General features: G+C 42.1%; 4 protein-coding genes across 5 annotated transcripts in view; 1 reads left to right on the forward strand and 3 right to left on the reverse strand.

Moving 5' to 3' along the window:
- Positions 1-2,088, reverse strand: part of LOC119742510 (daxx-like protein) — a 34,655-nt gene extending 32,567 nt beyond the window's left edge. For both annotated transcript variants that reach the window (XM_038218458.1, XM_038218457.1), the window contains exons 1-2: positions 1,525-2,088; positions 117-223 (exon numbers count right to left, since the gene is read on the reverse strand). In XM_038218458.1, the coding sequence (XP_038074386.1) occupies positions 117-223; positions 1,525-1,904 (487 nt within the window). In that variant the 5' untranslated portion in view covers positions 1,905-2,088. The remainder of the gene's footprint in view (positions 1-116; positions 224-1,524) is intronic.
- A 1,505-nt stretch (positions 2,089-3,593) lies between these two features.
- Positions 3,594-7,951, reverse strand: LOC119743453 (ribosomal RNA small subunit methyltransferase NEP1-like). Its single transcript, XM_038219859.1, has 5 exons — positions 7,788-7,951; positions 7,163-7,264; positions 6,088-6,229; positions 5,193-5,401; positions 3,594-4,169 (listed from the first exon to the last, which is right to left on the reverse strand). The coding sequence occupies exons 1-5, from the start codon at positions 7,923-7,925 to the stop codon at positions 4,056-4,058; spliced, it is 705 nt and encodes a 234-aa protein (XP_038075787.1). The 5' UTR covers positions 7,926-7,951; the 3' UTR covers positions 3,594-4,055.
- A 2,113-nt stretch (positions 7,952-10,064) lies between these two features.
- Positions 10,065-15,267, forward strand: LOC119743455. The gene is made up of 3 exons (XM_038219861.1): positions 10,065-11,167; positions 12,791-12,880; positions 14,105-15,267. The coding sequence occupies exons 1-3, from the start codon at positions 10,617-10,619 to the stop codon at positions 14,778-14,780; spliced, it is 1,317 nt and encodes a 438-aa protein (XP_038075789.1). The 5' UTR covers positions 10,065-10,616; the 3' UTR covers positions 14,781-15,267.
- A 228-nt stretch (positions 15,268-15,495) lies between these two features.
- LOC119743454 lies at positions 15,496-24,104 on the reverse strand. The gene is made up of 6 exons (XM_038219860.1): positions 23,798-24,104; positions 22,137-22,167; positions 20,497-21,351; positions 19,807-20,350; positions 18,012-19,373; positions 15,496-17,760 (listed from the first exon to the last, which is right to left on the reverse strand). Exons 1-6 carry the CDS (start codon positions 24,083-24,085, stop codon positions 16,704-16,706), a joined length of 4,137 nt encoding a protein of 1,378 aa, XP_038075788.1. The 5' UTR covers positions 24,086-24,104; the 3' UTR covers positions 15,496-16,703.
- Between the last annotated feature and the right edge of the window lie 451 nt (positions 24,105-24,555).

Raw genomic sequence — 24,555 nt, forward strand, 5'->3', positions numbered from 1 at the left:
CCAACTCAATAGCCTAGCAAATATTAAATCCATAAAAAAAATTCAATGAACTAGACTAGTTCCCATCTCTGAGTCTGTGTAATCCTACATATCAGTACATGGTGTTTTGAACTTACACTGTTGGTGCCACTCTCTCCAGATGGCATTGTTCAATCTGATCTTGTCCTTCCAGCTCAGCCGCATTCCTTTGAAGGTTTTCCATTTGGGGGAAACAAGCTTTGCCCTGTTGGGGAAATAAAGCAGCAAGTTTTTTTTAGAGTACATGCAGTAGACTTAGTCAAAACCCTAACTAAGCCACATTTATGACAAACCCTACGTTATTCCCATTAATTTTGGAGGCACGTTTGACTCACTTTGAAAACCTTATTTCACATTTTTTTTAAATACAATGGAGGCACGTTTGACCCACTTTGAAAACCTTATTTTACATTTTTTTTAAAATACAATGGAGGCACGTTTGACTCGCATTGAAAACCTTATTTCACATTTTTTAAAAATACAATCTGCTGTGCAGATTGTTTCTTTTCTTTGCACTGAACAAGCACCAATCATGATACACTGAGGTTCTGGTACTTCTTCCTACAGAAGACGAAAAATGCCAAGACTACCAAAAACTTTATTTAACCAGCCTGGCCAACGACTACATGTTATGTATGTCAATACTGCTGATCAAATCGTCAGGGTCAATGTTAGAAAAATAATCAACCAGTTGCCAGCACTTAGCCTGTGTACTAACACAGGTATTTACACACTAGTGGTTTTATAGTTTCAGATTCAGAAGATGAATTTCTTTTTTCAAAACTCAGGCTCAAAATTATTTTTCTTTCACTTTCGTACAAACACGACAGGTTTTACCTGTATGAGTTTAAATTTCTTCCTGTCCTGGATGATATTTACCATGTTTTTTCTGTAATGAAAATGGCTGAAATACTGGGAGTGAGAACATTTAATTATTTCAATGTAACCACCTTTTTTTTTTAATGATGATTGTCATCTTTTAATCAATATCTTTTAATCGATTTCTTCACAGAAATGTGACAACAATGCCCAATGTTTTGGCATATGACCAAAGAAAGGCACTTTATTAATAATATTACGGGTTCAACTTCTGACGGATGCAACCTCGAACTTGCAATTTTATACACATTATGGTCACTAAATGTGACAAAACTATCCCCCCCCCAAAAAAAATAAAAATATAAAATTGGACATTGTTTGATATCATAATCATTAACTGATACTTGATACTGATGTCTGTCATTGTCATGCATGATTGTAAATCGTGTGAAACTAAAGTGGGATCAAAAACACTTTTATTCTTCACTTCATTTAATTTTAAGTCATATTTTTTTTACAGAAAAAAGTGAACATGGTGAAGATGATGATTATGTTCTGCTGGCTTCTGAATTCAAGCAGTATAGCGTGGACCTTCACGTGTTGAATTGGGTAATTATGTAACCAATGATGATGATGATGCAATTGAAGGTCGCTCGATGGAGCAACAAACATGACAACTTAACTCACCCCGTGTAGGCCAAACTCATGCACTCAAAAAGCTTGGAAAACGAGACATCAATCTCGGAGTGACCCGTCCCGTCAACCTCCAAAAACTGGTAGCTGGAGCTCGGCTCTGTTGGCGCATTGTCGAAATTGTAGCCAACTTTGCTGCCACCACCACTGTTGTGCTTGTGCTTGATTTTGTGGGGGTTGCTGACCATAAAGTGTCCCGAGTGAATCACTTTATCGTCGCCGTTTTCCGTGGCGCTGGGCAGGCTGCTGTCGCTCCCGCCAGTGGGGCTGTGCTGCTTGTCGAACGAGTCATCCTCGGTCTTCCTCCAGCCTTCCCTGTCGAACTGGACGAATCCAGTCTGTGCCTTGGATGGGAAGAAATCATCCCTCGCCATCTTGTTCGAATTTGGTTTGGAGAAAATGGTCAAATTTTGTGATATTGGGCACCCTTAACCGCCATTTTCACTCTCCATATCGTCAATCTACGCATGTACGCATATCGCATACACTAGTGCACATTGTATTGTTGTGCATACAGTAGTACGTGCACATACATGTACGTCGTACACACAGTACACGCGGGAGATTGGGAAAGACAAAATTCAGCATGACGTCACATCAGACACCTCTATTCATCACATAGGGGTAATCGAATAGAACAAACAAAACAATTCATTATGATGGCCAGTCCGAAGTCTGATTTGAAATTCACAATATGTGTCTGCTGAACCTTCACTAATTTCCATGTTTGTTTGGTTTTTATCATCAATTTCCATTCACAGTCTTGCCGTACAGAAATTCATAACGAAGTCCAAGCTATAAAAAGAACTCAAAAACCTTGAACACCATGGAACAATCTGATTTCTGATACTAGTATTTCGTGGAAAAAAAACAACTCGCAGGTTGTATGGGACATGGGAAGTTTTTATTTGATTTTGATTGATTTATTGATTCCCATTCTTTCAAATGAATTCTTAGGAAAATATAATAGATGTAAACACGATAAACTGAATATAAATGAATAAATAATTCAGAAGAAGTAAATGAACATGAACTAAAATAATGGGATGACTGCGCATGCCAAAAATTGCGTAGAAAATGCCCGACGGACCACATAACAAGTCTACCCATGCCACCCCGGCCCACTTTCCCAGGCATGGCTGCTGTATAACGGTATTAATTAGGGGGCACGTCCGGAGGCGGGGCCGCTGGAGGGGGTGCAGGCAAAGGTGTGGTTTTTTGGTTACCCTTTTGTGAAAATCAGCTTTATTCTTTAAAAATTTGTGTATGAATGGTGAATCTCTATTTTGTTTCCGGATACGTCGTTTAAAAAGCATGCACAGAATCTGTCTTCCAGCACACAGAATAAACACTGGTCGTAGAAAGGAAAAGAGTCGGGCAGTGCTATCGTATATGATTACCCAGTTATCTCTATGAATGGGCTATATATGGCCAATTGTGTCAACAGGATCCATGGAAAGACTTCCAGTGAATAGCCCTTTTGAACGAATTGAATAGAAGTTTATGCACTCTGACATTTGAGGGCTTTTTTAATCACGAAAGGACTTTTACTGGGTAAAATATAAGATAAATGTAAGCTATTTCTTGGTGCTCATTTGGCTTATTGGCAATTCCGAAGTACACATTATTTGCATTTGGTTTATAGCAACTGCAGTGGGGTTATATTTGAACACATGGGAGTATGGTCTGAGTAAACAATGTTTGACATGTGACAATGTTTGTTTTCATAATTTTTTGTGTAGTTTTCTCACTTTATTTACACTCTTTTTACAACAATGTAAAAGATAATCTCGAACAGAGAAACCTGAAACAAAAAGTACACAACACTTGACAATATTGTGACTATTATAACTCTGTTTGTGTATGACTGGGGATTTGGGAGTCTAAACCCCAACAATTTTTGTTTTTGAAAACAGGGGCCACGCTCCCCCCCCCCCCCCCCAAAAAAAAACCCACCAAACTTTTACAAATTTTTTCATGGCCACATGTAACTAGCCCCCAAAAGATTTGGTTTCAGTAGTGAAACATTTTTTGCCCTTTGTTAATTTAAAAAGAAATAGAAACAGAAAACACTTCACAACGGAAACAATACTCAAACTTTCACTTTTGAAACACATTTTCTTAAACATGTTTTGTTCAACTTTTTTCTGAAAAAGAAAGAAATATCCATTTTGTTTCTTCCCCCCCCCCTCCCCCATAGACCCAGATCCAAAACCTTGAATCAACATTCTGTGGATGCCAACGTTTTTTTGAGAAATGTCATAAACAAATATTTCAAAGCTACTTGTTTATCTGGTTTGTTAGTATGACGTCATCTCAACTTAACAATGCATACATCACAGGGTGTAGCATAGCACGAATGGAACCGGAAGTTATCGCAACTCGAGCATTTATCCAATGGGCGCTAGTTATCAGTGGTGCGAGTGTTTGATTTACTAACGAACCGGATAGCTAAATTCAGTGACAGTTCTTGCAGAGCTCGAGGCCAGTGGTCATGAATATTCATGTGGGGTCAGAGGTCACATTCACACCACTCCCCAGGCTTCCTCGAATCCTGAGCAGATCTTTGCACACGTGAGGGCAGCAGACAGCGGGTACAGGCTGACGGCGACTTCCTCTTCAATATAATCAACATCTACCTGGACAAACATGCATATGATGAAAAATAATTGAAAATGAAAAAGAAAAATTAAAATTTACTTGATACATATTCATGCCAAGTCAACTCCTCCACAAGTCAGAATAGATTTACATCCCCAAATGATGACACAATTTTCAACGTGATTCCATTCCCTACATTTTGGAAAGTAAAATGTGCGTCTGTGCTCTGCTGAACACATTTTTTTAAAAGAGACTTGTCTAATACTGCTTTAATATCCCACTCAAAGCATCATAGAATGGTTGCCGTGGTGCTGTCCTTTTGACCTCTGCTTTGGAGGTCAACTTAATTTAAATATTTGCATACGACCAAAAAAGGTACTGCATTGTTTGTGTGGGTACTTGAGAACAAAACTAATCAGTAACTACAATTACAGAGGTTTGAAAGGTAATATACAATGTTTGCTTTTGCTAATTTTCAAGAAATGGATGGATTTGCGGGTTAGTATTTTGTAGCAAATATTGTATACATTGACCTGTTAAAGGCATTGTGTTCATAGACGCTGGGGAAAAACACAAGGAAAAAATGCTGTCTTTGTAGTCTGGTTCCCTGACCCTACTTCGGACAAAATAGGGCACTTTATAGACATCTAGGAATTGTCAGGTCAAGGAACCAGACTAGCTGGCTTGCACCCTTTTGTGGATATGTATTTGATTGCAAACAAAATGTGAACTATCTAAATTATGTGAACTTGGGGCAGTATTTGTCAAGTCAGTTTTTCCAGCGATGGTTAGCCAACCATTGTTGGCAAACGTTGGAAACCGATACAAAGATTCTGCTTTGCTTGGTAATGACAGCCCGCCAGGTGCCATGATTTCACAGGATGCTTGAAACTATTATTCACTTACAGCCAATTAAGTTATTTCATAATAATATGGTAGTTTTGTTGTTTGATGTTTGCAAATGCTGTATATTATCTTTAACCCTAACTCCCTAGGGGGTGTGCAAAATCGTATGAAAATTGGAGGATTGCCCATCTTCATACGAGTTCAGATCTTAATACCTTCCCATGAGCCATTGCTCCTATCACTATGACGACCGGTTCCTCAGTAGATGCCAGTTCCCTGGGGTTGACACACTTTGTAGCACTGAAGCTGGTGCCGATCTTCTTGCAGCCTGTTGGGAGGTGATCGGAGACGGGGTTCTTGACCACTTTGAGGAGCTTCTGGGGCCCGTCCGACGCACTGATGCTCATCTTGTGGAGGAGTTGAACTGAAACAAATTATTCAATTATTTGTACAAATGCAAAAGTAAAATTATATGAGTAGTAGCTGGACATGAAGGGTGCGATCACTGTCCTCTGAATTATGGCATGACTGACTGACTGACAGACCAACCGACCAACCGACCGACTGACTCTCCGACTGACTGACCGACTAACTCCCCGACTGACTGACTCCCCGAATACTATGTGCTAGGACGTGTCCGGAAGGGGCTTCTAGAGCAATGGCTTCGTCTATTGTCAGAATGTTTCTACATAATTTATAATGGGCAAAGACATAGATATAGCTCTAGACAAGAGATTTGGATGTATTTTAACCCTAACAGAACTCAACCATTCAAACCCCAACAGCATCTTTTGTTGGAATCTGTCAGGATGGGTACAGTACCCCTAAACTGACAGTCTTTTACATTGGGTTGGCACACCTCTAGAAACATGTCAGAAATATGTGTGTGCAGTTTCCAGTATGGTGCTGGATTTGCCAGGATGGGTATGGTTCCTAGTAAATCAGGCTACTGCTAGGGAGTTAGGGTTAACCTTAACCTTGATCCTCCAAATTAACCTCCATCCTCCAAAATCAATCGGGCAGTTTTGCGGGATTTTAGGAGGATTGAGGCCGTATGCAATTTTTGTGGTAGTTGATTTTGGAGGACCCTTAATGTATGTATATCCTTACCCATAAGACCACAGAACCGATCAAACGTCCTGGGTATTCTTGTCTGGGGATTGATCTGGATCAGGACGTTCTTGTCTGTGTGGACAAAGACTTGAAGCAGGCCGGCCCGGTTGAGAGGACTATCGAACAGCATCAGCAGACACTTCAAGTAGGAACAAATAACAGGGGAAAAAAGATGATCATCAAATAGCAGTGTTGTAGTCGAGTCCATCACAAGTCCATCACAAGTCCAGTCACAAGTCCAGTTACAAGTCCAGTCACAAGTCCAGTTACAAGTCAAGTCGCAAGTCCAGTCACAAGTACATCACAAGAACATCACAAGTCCAGTCACAAGTCCAGTCACAAGTGCATCACAAGTCCAGTCACAAGTCCAGTCACAAGTACATCACAAGTCCAGTCACAAGTCCAGTCACAAGTCCATCACAAGTTCAGTCACAAGTCCAGTCACAAGTCCAGTCACAAGTCCAGTCACAAGTCCATTCACAAGTCCAGTCACAAGTACATTACAAGTCCAGTCACAAGTCAAGTCACAAGCACATCACAAGAACATCACAAGTCAAGTCACAAGTCCAGTCACAAGTCCAATCACAAGTAACAGTGGATGAACAATAACAAATGAATGCCGTGGTCAAAGCTCATGTGAATAGCTTGTGAGTTGAATTGGGACTGGAGGACTTGTGATGGACTTGTGAGGACTTGCAGGGACTTGTGACAGACTTGACTGCCACAGAGTCCAATAGGGCTGAGTCAATTCTAGTTTTCCAATACTAAAGTATTTGAATATCCATTTGATCAAATATGTAAATATTTGTTTTTATTGGGAGTAGGATTTATGGTTAATAAAGCAAAGACAAATAACCATGCACAACTTTGTAAACATTGGAGGATATAACAGATTCACATTTATGTGAACAAGTACTGTTTGTAGCACGGAATCACAAAGCTTTGAGGAAATATACACGAGGGAATCAAATTCAATAACATTTGACATTTAATAAAATCCGCTTGGGAGTTAAAAAAAGAAAAAGAAAACAGTTTTGTGACGCAAATTGTTCAATATTTAATGTCTAACTACCTGATGGGTGATATCTGGACGACAATCTTTGGGATCTCGGTAGAATTTCTTCATCAGGTGTCTGTGACGATCGCAGTTGAGCAATTCATAATTTTTACCAGCCTGGAATAAAAAAAAAGTCCACATTTAATTTTTCAGAAGTACTATTCATAGGCCGTATTTCTTAGCAAATGACAGGGCTATAAGTATAAGGAGTTGGCACCATTTTTTCGGTACAAACAATATTGAAACAAAAAAAGTCCCACTGAAGCAGTTTGATGGCTTTTCTGTTTTGTAACTGAAATCTAAACATATAATAAAGAACATTTTTATAACAACTGTAATGTTTTACTTTTAGCTATAGCAACATTTACCCTAAAAATATCCTTGGATTGTTAAGGCCCTGTAAAAAAAAATAATGTTTAAAAGTTAAACTAAAAGATAGGCCTATATCATGATGTCTTTCCATGTCATTAGAATCACCAAACTTCAACATAAGCACATGTACACGTGCATGACGTGTGTGGTACATGGTACACGTGAAACTAGCACCCACGGCCACGTGAAAAAAAATAAACGGTGAATGCCATTCATGCGCGACATCATGCAATTCAGTGGACTGTACGACACTGAAAATTATTATAACCTTCACAGCTTCCAGCGATGACCTTTCCAGCACAACGATCAGTCTTTTCTTGATGTGTTTGTCGTGTAACGTCTTGACATATTTCGGTTTCTTTTTACTTGGACCGTCGTCGTCCTCGTGTTCCCTGCGCGCCGCCATGTTGAAATAATCACAACGGTGTGGCTGTATAGCGCCACCACTCATTTGGATTTGCAAAGCACTGTAGGTACAGTGAAGGGGCGTGTCTTTCCTCTACGATTTTAATCATGAGGGCCCGCCGTGGCGCAACTACGGGGACAACTGAGGTCTTTGTCATTGCCCCCCCCCCCACCCCCATTTAAAATCTTGAATTGCACAAAAACATAACCTTTGTAATTCGTTTGCCTTCCGTGCTACGCTTGGAAAATCGGTACCCCTCAGGTGCCCCTAGAAGTTTAACCCTTGCTACGCCGCTGTGTGGGCCCGATAGTTCATAGCTCATGCCCTTGCGCAGTACTTCCGACGGGATCCAATGGGGGGGGGGGGGGCAGATCAAAGGGTCGGCAGAGGGACACTTCAGGGCCTCATTGAGGGAGGCGCAATGATTTAAAAAAAAATTAATTAAACGTCTATTTTCGCCTTTCCAAATTCTGAGTAGGAGGGCCATGGTACTCGCAGGTAGGGGTAGTCCCATACACCGTCGTGTCTTGCACTGCTCACTGTGCACGGTGACAACTTAAAGCGAGGTCGCCGTGTATCAATAAGATGAATCAAACACAGTCTTGGAAGTATTGGCAGCACTACCCAAGAAATTCCGAGCGTAACTCACGCTTTCTTTATTCAAACTAATGCATGCGCGTGAGGTATGCTGGGAATTTTCTGGATAGCGCTGCCAATATTGCAAAGACTGGATTTGACTCATCTTGTTGACAGAGACCATCGCCGCGGCAACTGAACAGTGTTTGTCACGGGACTGGCTGCAAAATAGGGGAACAAAAAATCAAATACAGTCTCGGACCAAGACTAATCTGAAGCCGAACGGAGAAAAATTTTCTCAAAATTTGCTCCGATAAAATATTCGCTCCGTTCGGCTTCAGATTAGGCTTGGTCCATGGCCAAGACTGAATTTTCGTTTATTTCCAGTTTTCCCTCAAAAGAAGCACTCACGATACCGCCCCTTCATTTTGGATCAAACAAGTGAAGTTGAAACCGCCAACTAAAGCAATGGCCACAATTATAGCTGGGACAGTCCCGATTTTTGTAACGAGAGCAATCAGGAGTTTGCAAGGAAAACACTTAGTTTACAAATTAATAGAGTTTCGTATGTGATTTGCCTTCGTGATCTTGCTTTTCGGCGGATACGGATCGGCCCCGATATTTTGTGTAAAGTTGTTGTGAGCCCGCATCATGATGAGGCAAATTAGTGTGATCGAACCCGCATGTGGGGTGCTGTGGTCCAATGGTTACGGTGTTCGACTCGTGTGCCGTGGTCATGGGTTCGAATCCTGACGGGGAACGAATCCTGACGGGGAACATGGGGCTTGAGCAAGGCACTTTACCATTATTGCTTCGTCCATTGGATAGGACGTATTGGCCGTATGTTCCGTGTGTTGTGTAATGCACATTAACCCAGTAACATCTCTAAGCGGAGAAGGGGTTAGCCCCTGGTGTTTCTGGCAGTGGCTGCAATATGCGCCGCAGCACCTTGTAAACCCTTATAAAGATGCTACATAATAATGGGTCTCACATTTCCTGAACATCATTAATTTTTTAACCGTCTTTAAAAATAGACGTAATTACCAGCGCCTTGAGTACAAGTTGTTGGTATATACGTGCGCTGTATAGACTCTGGTATTATTTTTGTTGGGAGGACAGTGTTCTCGTTTCAATTTGTCCCTTTTACAACAGTGAACAGTCTTTTTTCTCCCTCCCCGGCCCTTTTTTTTTGGGGGGGGGAGTTGTGAGGAATGTTCAACGATTCTGCATTTAATATTGTTTAACCTAGATATCTGATCATGTGGCTCGACCTTTTAATTGCCGGCCCTTCTCTTTTAAATAAAACATAGCGGTGGTTGCTTGTTTTGAGCTAACCATGCATTTACCCAGAGTCAATAATTCCTCATGTTTGCACACACTCCACTTAAAATAACGTGGGTCCAAAAAAAATCGATGCCCAACACCAATACCGTCAGCTGCCCACATTTCTCGTTTGTCAGGACGCAGGAAATTCTAGTTTCCGTCGCTGGTCGGTAAGCCAGTTGGCCTGGGGCATCTTGGTAAAATGTTCTCCCGCTATGTCACCAGGGTGGAGCGTCGCGTTGTGCATAGACCCAACAACAATCCGTAGCCAAGCAAGCTTGCTCGAGGCTTTCTTTGAAACCCCGCGCATTCAAAGGTATTAGCTGTGCTTGGGCAAACTACCTCTGTCCGACAACAAAGCGGTTACAACTCTTCAACCAGCTCATAATCCTTACGGGGTAAACACTTGCGGTCAGATGGAGCCTTCTTCCCTTTGTCATGGAAATATTCCTTTGCCTCTTCAGTGTGAGAAGACTTGATTTATGCTACAAACATTCAAGAAGATTGAGAGGACACACGATTTGTAGTGGAAGATGCTCATAATTATGCATGTGTGGAAGCTACAGTGTGGTGCCTTGTAATGAACATCCACATAACGTTTTGGGATGGGCAACACATTCTTGAACAGAGTGATGTTTAGTTAGAAAAATGAGAAAGTTCTGTTTGTAAGATCACGGTCTCGTGAGCAGGATGGATGATAACCTTGGAGGAAAGTCATGAATTTGTTCAGACTCTACAAAAAAAATCACTTCAGTTCAGTCCATGGAATATTGATCCGTCGGCTGCCCCGCCATGTCACGGTCCAAGGCCCAATCTTGTCCAAAGTTCAACTCGAATAAGGACGTTGATGATCTTGGAGCTTTTGAAGAGATCTGCTCGTGCAACTGGCGTCAGGGCCTGGTCCATCGGCCAGGTGAGATCGCGAAGCCGGAGTTTTGCTCCTCGGCCCACCAGTCATGGAGCACACCCCTGGCCGGTTGGTTTGACGCTCTCCCCTCGGGCACCACTCGACCAACCCCGCTGGTGAGCACCGACCGAGGAGTCCAGAGCTCAACCCCTCGGAAGTCGGCACCTCAGACCAACAACCACAACGGCAAATCGGCGCGTTCCAGTCAACGGACTCCTTCAAAACCCTCCACCAAATCGGCTGGAAATCCTCGAGATGCGAGACATGCCGAGACGCGATTCGAGCACCGACTCGAAGCGAGCGAGTACATCAAGGAGTACCGGGAGAGACACGTCCTGCGTCTGGTCGGATCTGACGGATGCCCCGTCAAGGATGGTAACTCGGCGTTCGGGAAAAACCTCCCCGACCCATACGCCTTCAAGTCCGATAATTTCAGGTGAGTCTTAGAATTTCAGGTGAACCTTAAGAATCTTCAAGAATCGGTTTTTTTTCTATATCACGGGTCTCGGTTGTCAATAATTGAAAAACCACCAAGGGATGCCGACTATATATAGGCCTAGGCTTACTACTTGCTTATATACTAACAGGTTAAGCAAAGAAATCGACTAGAACGGGATTTGAACCTGCTACCTGCGAAGCTATACAGCCTATATCCAAGACCATAGTCTCTGCGTAAAGGTTTTTTTTCCTTGAGAAACCGCAAACATGAAGCTGGTTCAGATATTTGCTTCAGTTATATGCTTTTCTTGTTCACCAATAAATGATGAAAATCACGCCTTTCTCTGAAAGAAAAAAAAGGCTAAATACCCATATAATTGCTTACTCTGTCCATCTCTATTACCTTTCTTATTCGTATAGTGATTTATCCTTTCTTCTTATTGTCCAACAATCAAGACAAGTGAAATTTGATAAGAAAAGTGCATGTAGCATACGATCGACACACAACCGCACGGCTTTCTTTATAGTCTTCATGATCAATTTGATACAAAATGCTAGATCTTCAAGTTTTCATTAACGTGGCATTTTGTAACAAATCATTTTCTTCGGTCAAAAATCTGGAAAGTCTATCACGGGCCTTCACTGCACTAGTGTTATCTCCAGCATCATGCAAATTCTTTCTTACAGGCCTAGAACAATATTATATTACATATCAGAAAACGACACTTGAATTTTGTTTTCACATACGTTGTGAATGTTGAAAGCTTGAATTCCATCATCTTCAGATTACTAGTGCTACAAACTCCACCATCAATTTTAGCACCAATTCATCAACCCTTGGCCTATTGCAACCCAAACACCGAAAAGAAATCAATGGAGCCGACGGCATTCTGTTTCCAAGGGTCTAAAAATGCCTCGTGCCTGGGTTTTGAGTCCAGAACATATTGACAAACGGGTGCTCAAATTTGAACGGCAAACACAGCTTGACAATGTGATATATTTGTCGGATCGCTGCCAATAGAGAGGTACTTAAGAAATGCCTCCAACGTTCTGTTTGCTGCACCAGGGCAGCTTGTAGCTGTTAAGTGTCCTTCACATGGAGAAAATGTTCATTCCAACTGTTGGTTGTGAACAAACAACAACTTCAGCACAGAAATACCACTACACATGTATTACGAATACCATAGGCGCGTACACCTGTTATACATAATTAAGCCCACATTCAAACCGAGGTTGTTTTCTAAGATAAAAAAAAGTTGAGATAGGCCTACTGTCTCGCGAAATTTCGCAAAATCCACCCTACGTACAGTTACAGCCGCTTTGCCACGGCGCAAATTTGAAATGCCACCAAAATTCAAGGCTCTTTTAAACACTGTCAACTGGGGGTAATACAAAGGAACAATTGTAAAAACTGGCAAATATTAATAACATTATACATTTACATATATGGGTCCGACATAATAAACATTAACCTAAAACAACAGGTTTTGTCAACTCCTCACAACTTAGGCCCAAAATGACCCTTATAGACCATTAATCCTTTTCGTTGGCAAAACTGAACATGGGTGAGTGTCTTAAAATTGGTTATTAAAAAAATATTATTTGATCAATTCCCTTGCAGGAAGATGTACAGCCGGTTACAGGACTTCATGAAAAGACGACCAAAACGCACACTTGCCACAGGCGCCCCTTTCGCCCTACAAGAACACAGGTAGGCCACCCAACTCATCCACACGGCAGGGCCTACTTTGTTTTACCCGTCCGATCTCCTATCTTATTTCCACGTCACGTTCACATCAGCACTATTGATGAGTTGGGCAGTAAATTCACCCACGGCCACGATTCTGTTCTCTTCAAAACACGGTCTATATATCACCACCATTTCAATACCATTTGCGTCATCACTGCTTTTTGAAAGCCATTTAAGTGCACAACTGGCGTGAGGCACAAAGGCGATAGTTACAGGACGTCACATGCCCTATGTATGACGCAACTGAGTGGAATTTTCTTTCAGGGCTACGATTATTCCCGGAGTAAAATTCTGCAAAATTGCAACGACCACAGTAGACCATTTGTACTGCTGAGCCATTCCCAAATGAGGTGTGTGCTAGCTTTTGTCTTACAGGGATACACATGATTATACCTCTCGTGTATTCATGGATTGAACAAAACACACCTCAAAGATGGCTGCTGAAAAAGAATTTATCTATAGGCTAAGCTAAACAAAACAAAAAAATCCATCTTATAATAGTTTATGCGGTACCCGCTGCTATGTACATCAGATTCGAACCGGCCAACCTATCCCGTTAGCTCGGTGGTCGAGTGGTAAGACATCTGCACTAGAAAGCAGGTCGTGGGTTCGAGTCCCACCCGAGTGATTTTTTCCAACTTTCACTCGGGAGGTAACACACTGAGTATACAGTGTTTAAACGTCGGTGAAGGGCAAAATTTGATTTATATCACCCCGGCGCAAAAATTCTATCTTATTATAGGCTAAGCTAGCACGATCGGCACATGGTTCAATCATGGACTTACCAGCTTGACGGAAAATTATCTGAAAGTAATTCCACTGTTCATTTCACAGCTGTTAAGATATCGTTAGTGGCTTTATCTTGAAGTTCGGCATGAGAAGCTTGCGGATACAACACAATGAAGTTGACTATAAGCTTCACCTATGACGGTATTGGAGTATACTTTACTTACCAACACGCTACTTACCATCGAGCCGACAATTATTCTTTTCTGAACTTCTCTTTTGAATGTGTCACTTCATGTGGTGCATCCGCACGCTTTCTTTCAAGTCTGACTCTCCAACATACAAATGCTCAAATCACTCTTATACAAGTTCAATAAATATTATAAGAAGCCTTTTTCTGTTTCTAATAGTTATTTAGGTCCTTATAATTACATTTTTTTTCACATTCGTGTCAAACAGGTTGCCTACTCCACCGAGTGAAATTGATCCCGCAAATGAGAAAAAGAGACCTGATTTTTCATTTTCTGATGAGGTCCAGACGAACTTCTCCGACGTCTTCAGCCCGGCGTTTCAAAGACCGAAGGACATGGTCTTCCGGCCCTTCATCTGCGGAAGCGGGAGCGGGGCCAGGAACGTGCAAGGCCCGGCCAAGCTACGGTACTCTCACAGCGCGAAGCGCACGGGAGGGTCACTCCCAAACATCGCCCGAGAGCCAGACGTGGTGCGGTTCCCTATGCCCGCCTACGTGGTCACAGACTCCGGGAACGTCTACCAGGACAACAGGCTTGGTACCCCGCCCAAACCGGGCCTGGCATCCCAGATGGACCTCCGTCTCCTGGAACCCAAATCTGCCAATGGGAACCGGACCAAAACAAACCGTGTGGACTCCAAACCGAACATCATGAGTGCCGAGTTCGACAGTGCCATGATTCAGTTTCTGCAGAAAGCCAAGCAGAACTTGGAAAGAGTGCGAGAGCAGCGGATTAGGAAGGAGGCGATAGACAAGGGACGGTTGGTGAGCCGGCGGGGGAAAAGAAGTGACCTGGTGGTTACCCCTGGAAAGCAGAGAGCGATGAAGTCCAATACAACTGCGACGGACATGAGAAGGATCGACCTTGGGGTATCTCAGTCATGAGGGTGGGTCACGCGACAGCTTAAGCAAATTCTGATAGGTCTAGTCAAGCTACATGTGAACATGTGAAACACAAGCTGTCTGTTTTGTCTTCAATTCAGAATCAGTGGAAAAATAGAAAAAAACAAGAGGGTTTTCTTGTTTTAAGTTGCCGTTTAATTATTTTAATAATCAGGAAAAAGGGTCAAAATACGGGTAAATTGTGTTAACCCAACAATGAAATAATAACACAGAACACTTTTACAAGACTTTGCTTGCCCTTAATTTTATTCATTCAAACTTTTGTTTTAGTTACTGAATATTCTTAATCGAGATTCAAACCTGTGGATGGCTGGCTGTTTCTCCTCAAAGAGAAAAAAAAACCCTGGTTGTCCGAGAAGAGTGTAAGATGTCTTAACCCAATAAATCAAGGGGCAGTCTACTACCTTGGTAGAAACAATGAGTTCGTCAATTATGTTAAGATGTCATGTTACTGTTCTTATCGTTACTTTTCAAAAACCGAAGTATGTTTTAGCAATTACACGTACATGATGAGGTTTTGCTGATGCTACAAGGATCATGGCTGCAAGCACATTATGAAAATACAATGTAATAAGTAATTGTCTCTCAATAAAGCAAGAAGCTTCGCAGTTCTTTAAGTCAACAAGTGGCATAGATCTCTTATTTCCACAAAATGAAACCAGGGACCAAACGATTTAGAGTAAAAGCCACTCTCATACTAGTCTTGGCCCAAGTCTTGGATCCTGCATATCTAACGGCGTGATTAGACCAGCGCGCCTGCTCGCACTAACTTCTTGGGAATTATGTAGTAGCCGTTTAACTGTTTCTTTATTTTCTCCCTAGGCTTTCCTAGGGAACCAGTCGGCGATTGCGAAATGGTTTATAGTCAGTCTAGTCACGTACTCGCGCGACGGTTGTAAACATACGCGCTACGTGTGATGATCAAGCATTGCTAGTGTTTTCTACCTCTATGATTACATACACAAATGTATGCAACACAGTGATACCCCTGCGCGAGTGACTACGGGCCACGCTCCCATTACTGCAAAAGTCCTAAGACGTTAGTGCGAGAAAGTAAAATAACAATTGTGCAAGTGTGCTTTACAATAATGCAACCATCTCATTGATCGCTCACGTATTGGGCAAAGACTACTCTTATACACGTAAACATCAATGGGTTAACTATGTTTTTGAAGGCGTCAAGGTACAGTGTCTTCAGTTTCTGGGTCTGACTTTGAGAAACTTGTGCAGTCAGACACCACCAAAGATCATTTTCGCCATAATTTGGCAAAGTGCAGCCTCTCGTAAATGGCTCAGATCAGGCAGTGGACGAAAAAAAAATCTTCATAAAAAAAATGAAACCCACATCCACACAGAATAAGCAGAGACAAAAGTGTACATATAATGAATTAACACAATAAGTCCGTGCCCTGCCACGTGAGCAGAACAGAAACGCAAATTGCTCTTCTGATAATTACTTCTTAACCCTTGCTTTCCTCCACTCTCCAAAACACTTCAATATTTGCACATTTTGCTTGTAAAGTCAATGGCGTGTTAGACAGCAAGGGTTAATGATGCAATAAATATTTGTCCTAAACTTTAAATTGAAAATCTCTGCTGATTATTCATTTATTTCATGAATTACAAAAATAAATAAGTTTAAATGAAATCTTGTCAAGGTTACATAGATAATGGGAGACTTTTGAGACGTTGGTGGCAGCAAACATACCAATCCTTTCAACTGTTTACATCATGTTGAAGCTCAAGCGCGCATGCTCAATATGACGAAAACAATAGGAAAAGGACCAGTGTGTTTGCTGCCACCAATGTCTCAATAGTCTCCCATTGGCAACAAATTTCAGGCCTACAGACTTTGGTGATGCATGCTTTGGTCATGCTTGATATACACGTAAATGCGTTAATGTCTCAAGCAATGGAAAAAAGTGCATCAGTAATCATTCTCTCAATAGTCTTGAAGGCTTCATCGGCACATCCTCTCTCAACCAGTTCCTGAAAGTGCCCAGGCATCACCTGACCACTTGTCAGCATGAACATCAAACAGGCGCCGGTTAGCTTGGAGCAGTTGTGCTTCAAGCCAAACTGGAAGTGATTCACTACAGTAGCAGCATTCATGTAAGTGTCTACAATTATGTCGCAGATCTGATTTTGGACAGACCAGAGAAGAAATCGACCGGAGCATGCTACTGACTCCAAGATCACCTTGCAGCCGCCGGCCACTGTGCTTTTCATGTGGCAGCACTCTGCTTGATGGCATCCGTATAAGGAATGAAGAATTAACGCCAGAGCTTCCTTGGAAATCTCTTTGAGAGGTACCTTGCTCTGTCCTGATTCCAAGTAGGGACCCTCCAGGAGGCAGCTGAAGTATTCTGAGCTCTTGGTGAGGATGTCCCTGTGGGCCTGGATCACTACTTCCTGGTCCAAGACAAAATTTACATCAAACTCCTTGTCTGCAGCATCAAGGAGGCAGGCATCTGGTTTTGATAGGACACCCGTGGTTGCTGTAGAAGGTACTCTAATATACTCTTGACCTTCAGGGAGAGAATCTTTGTCCTTTGAATCCTGGACTTCTGAAGAGCAAGTATCCATGGCTTCCTCAGCGGTTTTCTGAATGTTTCTACTTTCTGCCTTTGAAGTGTGAAATAGATGATCAACCTTACTTGTACATCTCGTCCCTGCATCATTGTGCAAGGAGGAGCTACCATCTCTGACCATGCTCAATGATGAATACCTTTCCTCCTTTTTAGAACCCTCTAAAGTTACCTTCTTAGCAGGGTCTCCTGGGCGTCTCCACTGAATACATTCTTCCTGGTTTGAATTTAGGAATACTGCAGCTGAGAGGTCACGTAGACATTGCACCGCTTTGTTGAACAAATCCGGTACGCTCTTACCTTTGCAGAGACACTCCAGCAGGATTTGAAGCCCCCTATACTTGATGAGAAGTCTTCTCTTGAGGCTATTATTCCTAAAGACATGAAAACAAATAGTACCGATGAATTTTTCAATAACAATACAGGAAAACAGGAATTTGCTTTGATGAACACCCCCTTTGGCTCCCAATATTTTACACTGATACTTGAGGCCATGGGACACTGTAAAAAAGGACCCCATTGTGGAGCCCATTGTGTACTGTATGGCAACGTTCTACTGCTGAGCTTTTTTTACTTCTGGTTACTATCTTCTGGACTATCTGGTTATTGTTATACGTGAACTTACTGACAGATGTAGGGTACAGCAAGGATGCATGCCATCTTTTCTTTGAAAGACCCAGACAGAAGTCTTAGCATGATTCCTTGCCTAAACTGGCAGGTTGAGACCATCAGTGGATAAAGGGGTGAAGCCGTGTCCCCCCAGAGCTGGAACTGCTCTGATTCCAGAGTATCCATACTGCAGACTGAGGTTGTGTCAGATGCCGAGTCATCAATGAGGGCTGAGAGAGTGTCGGCTTCACAGCTATGTGTTCTGTTTGGAGGGTTTGTCCTTGAACATGCTGCTTCTGTGGATATGGTAGCAGGCTCGGACGTTGAAGAGTGACTTCTTTCTGTTAGGATCCTCTTGTTAACTCTCCCTGGTTGAGGATTGTCAGAGTAGCTTGGCACTGTTCTGCTTGGTAAGCACCTCAGATCATCTGCACTTTGACTTCTCTTGCTTCTGGGCTTTCCTTTACTGGTATCAATAGAACGATCAAGCTCTGCCTTGTTCTCTCTGTCGATCATCTTCCTAGCAATCAGCATGGGTACATGCTCGGTGATGAGTTGCTCAAAGCAGAGTCTATTTCTCAAGATCCTGTGCAGAGTCCGCTGGCATTTAGGTTGCAGGTAAGCTGAGCTTGGTTGGTAGTCAAGCAACACAGACACCACAGACTCCCTTGCCATGTGGATGCTTGGGTCGTCCATGTGGGAATAACGTGAGAGTAGCGTCACTGCAGCATACTCTCTCCTTCTCAGCTTCCCTTCCTGTTTTGCTCGGCGTATCTCCATGTACCTTTCAAATTTGGATGCAACCGCTTTTTCTGTTGGTTCCTTGGACCCCATGAAGGAAAGAAGGTCTGTGTCTGACTCCAGATCCTTTTGGCTGGGAACATCTGGGGTAAGACGGCAAACTGATGTGGTATTACTTTTCCCAGTCCTCATTTTTAAGCTCTTAGAACGAGGTTCTCTGAAAGTGCCACCTCCCTGACTTCCCTTACTGCTCCCAGACTGCTCCTCTGCAGATGGTTTTGAAGTTACAAGCCCCTTAGCTGGCCCTGTTATTAGATTGTCTGCCTCATCTGACTGGTTGCTTTGAGCAGAACCTCCATCTTGAGAAACTTCAATATTATCTTCCAAATTAAGGTAACAAACTGTTACTCTGGGCTGTGTAGGGCTGTCAGGAACTGCCAAAACATCACCAACAGGGGTGCGTTCAGTTGGATCTGGTGAGGGCTGACTCTCCCACTGTGGAGAATGCTGAGGTGACCACTCAGGTGCTAGTTGGGGTGAGCCATCAGAAATGTGATGAGGTGAGGACCACGAGGGCGCGTGATCGGGCGAGTTCTGAGGTGACCACAGAGGCGATGACATTGGTGAGAAATCACATCTGATGTGTTTGGAAATACAAACATCCTTCCATTAAAATGGTGTACACATCTGAACAAGCTTGGATACCACGTATGCAGAGTGTGCATTCAGTTTTTGAAAATATGTTGCATTAAATGAAGCATCCTGCACATGGGTCAGCACCAAGCCCGTACTTTAAAGGGTTAACTACCAAAAAATTATGTACAGTATGTATTCTTTGTACCAAGTTCCAAAAGTCAATAGTGATTTAGTCAACCAACACAATATGTTTTAGCGGTATATTTTAAATTTTTTATGTTTTATTTAATTGATGGTTCCTTGTGTAGTAAACTATAAAAAGTTGTGTGTGAGCTTGATTGTGATTCAGTTGACATTATACGGTTGTGACAACATGCAAAATGGGAATATAATGAAAATGCTGTGAAAAGAAGTGAATAACAAACTACTGGTACCTCGATGGACTGAGGGAAAGTGGAGAAGAAAAACTGGAGAAGCTCCGAGGTGATAGCCCCTGGCCCGTCTGCTCGCGGTGCTGCAAAAACCACTCCCAGTCAATGCTTGGAGGTGAATATGGAGTAGCTTCTAGATTGAGATAAGCGTGATAGTCGGTGGTGGAAGATCCAGGTGACATCCCTGAGGCAACTGAAGAAGGCTGAGATGAGGAGATACTCTCTTGAACTGCAGCGGTTTGCACCATTGCGGAAGGAAGTGTAGAAGAGGCAGCGGTCTTGGGTTGGGGATCATTTTGTGGCTCTGTAGCAGCTGACACCCTGGTCCTTTTCGCTTTTCGTCCCAGAAGTGGACTGTCGTGGGCAAAAGTCTGCTTAATACCAACTGCAGGTTCAGTCTCACTGAGGTGTTTCTTGTCAGGACCCTCACTCAAAGATCTTGCCCTTTTTTGGGGGGCACTGAAGGATCCCTGCGTCATGCCTGAACACTTGCTGGATGAAGGTGATGAATCAAACTCTGGTTCCTTTAGTTCATCTGTACCACTCCCTGTTAAAAAGTAAAAACCCACGGGAAACTTCCGGTAAGTATTAGGAGATTAACTCAGTGTTGAAGTGAAAATCGTAATAGCTTATGGCTTACCTGGTGATAAACAACATAGAAGGAAGGAGGTTTTATAATGTCATGTCACTTACTAGATTCAGAGCAGCCAGAAGAGGTACTGACTGATGCCTTTTCTTCTAGTCTCAGTTGAGATACCAGGATCTGGATAAACCCACAGGCAGCTAGGTAGTTGAGACTTTGCTCATCATAGTAGAAATCCATTAGGGCAACCAGAACTGTCTCATGGAGCTTCACACAATCTTCATCAGAGCTCTTCAGGATGTTGAGGAGCACCTGCAGACCCTCCAGATTCCTAACCCTGACTCTGTTGACTGCCTCCCGACAGCAGAAGCACAGGCAGTGGATGTATGTGGCCCACCCTGGGAACGTGGTAGCCTTGCCACGCTCTATGAAGACTTCCACCCCACCCGCTTTACCTGCAGCAACCCTGACCCCCTCCGATACCATCAAATTCAGTAATGCCATCAGGGAATGCTCCTGGATGGAAGGCTTGGAGTGAGACAGGAGCCCCACTAAGAGCTCTACTCTGTTATCTTCAACAGCTTGCCTTCCTGCCTCCAGATAAGACCTGAGGGCTTCTGTGCTATGTTCTGATCCAAGATGGTTGGTTAACTCGGCTGCCGTTTGAACAGCACAGCTAACGAGCTTGACGTCATCTGAATCCAAGCAACTGAGAACCGCCAACAGTCCCTCAGACTGTAGGATCTGCCAAGTGTGTTGACTGGTGTCCGCGAGTATCCGTACCGTGCGTAGGATGCTCTGTCGACAGTTAGAGTCTGGTGTCTCCTTCAACAATCTGATGAGGAGGGGAATGACTTTTTCTTGGTGAATGACAGCAGAGAGCTTGGGGGCTTCTGCAAGGTTGGCCAGAGCCCTGGATGCTCTGTTGATGACACTGACTGAACTGTGTGCTCTAAGCACCTCAACTGTGGGAGAGAAAGGTAAAACAAAAATCATTTTCTTAGTACCAGTTATCACTAATTTGTGCTAAATAACTGAAATCGACCACTTCTAAAATCTAATTTCCATTTCAATTGAGGACCGAGGGTTGAGGGGATATATATACAGGGGGCCATGATCACAACAAGAAGACAAAGCTGGTAAAAGAGTGCCTTTGAGTTTGACATTAATGAAAACTGTACAAAACATGAAATAGTGTTTCTTCTTTTTGGATTGAATAAATTATTCATCCCTTTTTGCCACCTTGATCATGAAATAGAATATTGGGTGTTTTTTTTTTACAGTATATAGTCCTTGTATTGTTCGTTCATTTCTATGTGCTAAACTTGTGCTAGAAAAACAACTAGAATAAGGCCAAATATAAAACAAACATGTTCAGCATCCCTGCCCGCTTCCCTTTTTCTTTTTCTTTTTAATTGAAAAAAAAAAACACCAGAAAAAATGATAAATTTTCAAAAGTGACATCATTTTGGCCTCTTTGTCTGTTGCATCTTACCCATATAAAGCTGGTATGTCATTTCCTGAGTCCAAGTGGTGGCCATTCAAAAAGAAAAGCTGGTGGCCATTTAAAAAAAAGCTGGTGGCCATCTTGAAAAATAGCCCGGCCGGTCGTTTGGAAAATGTGTCGGGGACCATTTTGGAAAAAAAGGGGAGGGGAAAAGGGCCTCCTTCCTTTTTTTTCCAAAAAGGCAGGACGCTAAACATGTTTTTTTTTTAATTGGCCTAACAGTTTTGATGAGATTTTTCCTACCTATTGCTGGAATCCCCTTTAGTGCATGGACCTTTGGAAAATGAAGGAAAGAATTTGTAAAATTGCATTTTTTTTAAAATACAATACTCTCCAAAATAAACATTGGGTCGAGGTAGAATTAAACAAACTTAAAAATTCAATGTGAATTAGGCTTTTCACAGGTTTTTCCCATTTTTGAGAATTTTCAGAATGAAGATAACTGTCTCCATTATTTCTTTGAAGAAGTCCCCCAAAAATCACACAAATCTTGTATGGCTGTACTTGAAGGGCTAAAATTAAAGAGAAAATCAGTTAAATGAGTGTTTTTATGAGGTTAATTGACAGAACAAGAACAAGTCACATCAATAACAAAGCAACTGGCCATCATTAACACTAGTGGTGTTGTTCATGATATAACATTCTTTCCAGCGGATTGTACAACATGTATTCACATTCAGTTAAATTCACATCATAATACTGGCTTACAATGTAAATGCCTCTTTTTCACTTAAAAAATGTTTGATCAAGGGGGGCCTTTATCCCCTCCCCCCATCCCTACACAAATGGCATGTGCCATCATGCTATATACATCACATGGGTGATTTTGCATGATCAATGATGATTGAAAATAAGCCTTCTGACTCACTGTGGTATTTCTGATATTGTTAAAAGATTACGGTCGTTCCATGCTTATCCAATGAATTTCTTCCTTCCCATTTTGGAAAGAATGTAGTATCCCGTTGCGGAAAGAATTCCATACTGGGCCACCACTCAGACCTCCTGCAGTAAGTCTATGGGCCATGACAGAAACAAATATTTTAAAAATATTTGCACTCCTTTACAACTTTCAGTACTTTTCAGGCCATATTAGGGAATATGATTGGTGGCTCAGTATGGGACTCTTTCCCCAGTTGCCATTTTTTTGGTTGTGTACAAAGTCTATGGTCTTATGGAGAGCCAAGTAGAATTTCCAAGTAATTTTTAACAAAATTGGAAATGTTTCTCAATCCCAGATTCAAGTCTTTTCAACATTTTAAAATTATTTTTACAATGACCGACCTTCAATGAGATAATTATCATTCACAATATCATGCAATAGCACATTTTTAGGCGACCGTGTAGTGTAGGGCCCGGTTCTATTATAAAAGGGAACAAAATCCACTTTAAAATGATCAAACCTACCAAAATAGCTCCATGGACCTACCAAACTAGTTGGCGACATTCTCAATTTAATAACACTGTATGTCATAGATATGATAAAGGGCAGGGTTTTGATTTTTTGAGGGAAATTTTGGGGGAAAATGACGATGACAGCGCGGCGACAACACGCAACCCAAAAAATAAAGATGGCGATCACCATGCGATGTACCATGAGCATGCACGGCGCGCTAAATCGCAAGACACAAACCGCGCAGGAAAATCGAGATTTCTACCCCAAGAAACTGTTCAAAATTGCAAAAGGGGTGGCACTACTCCACTAGAATTGAGAAAAGTCCGTTTTTGATTGTAAAGGTGATTTTGGAGCAATAATTGAATAAAAACATTTTTACTCTAAATTTGATCAAAACAAAACAGGGGCCCTTCACTACATGATCGCCCATTTTTGTGGCATATATCATAACACAATGAACTGTTCTGCGCATAAGAACAAAGACTTCCTGATGTATTAACTGTGACCTTACCCTACTCTTCGACTCCTGTTCTCTGCAACACGTTGCCAATACACTCAATGCCATATCTGTCAATTTCTCATTCACGTCATTTTTAACCACCTGCACAACTTCATTTAAACCTCCTAATTCCCGAAACTCACTCACGACTTCAAGTCCCCTGCTTTTACGAACCAGGCCCTGAATCTCCTGCAGTCCATTCTCCAGATTATTAGGGGATTTAGTGCAAAGTTTGTTCACAATTTCCTTCAAAGAAGGCGGAGTTCTACGCGAACCCCGATCATCACTGGAGGCCGCCATTTTTTTTAGGGATTTAATTTTGTGGTTGAAGAATGGTGGCGCTATTTCAAAACATTGTGAGACATTTCTGGCGCGCAAATTGAAGGCGACCGATAATTATCCACCACCAAACACGTTTGGGAGCAACAACTCCAGAAATACAAGATGTTTTAAGTTGTATTATCGTCTAGTGATTTGTCATCATGTTTAACATTACGAGATTTAATTTCATAAGAAACCATCAAACAATGAAGCAATGTTGACCGTAACAATACAGTGTTTTAAGCGCGACAAATGCAATCCGAATGAAAATCAATGTGTATTTTTCGCGTTTAAAACACTACATTGTTACGATCATATTATTTTTTTTTTATTATAGGACTAGTCTGTTTCTCATGATATTCAATACCCCTCTGTTACACATCGTGGAAAGTAATTGCACAAAATTTCAGTTTAATACATTTAGCGCGACAAATGCAATCCGAATGAAA

The sequence above is a fragment of the Patiria miniata genome, unplaced genomic scaffold (assembly GCF_015706575.1).
Source record: "Patiria miniata isolate m_02_andy unplaced genomic scaffold, ASM1570657v1 HiC_scaffold_6, whole genome shotgun sequence".
Taxonomy (NCBI): domain Eukaryota; kingdom Metazoa; phylum Echinodermata; class Asteroidea; order Valvatida; family Asterinidae; genus Patiria; species Patiria miniata.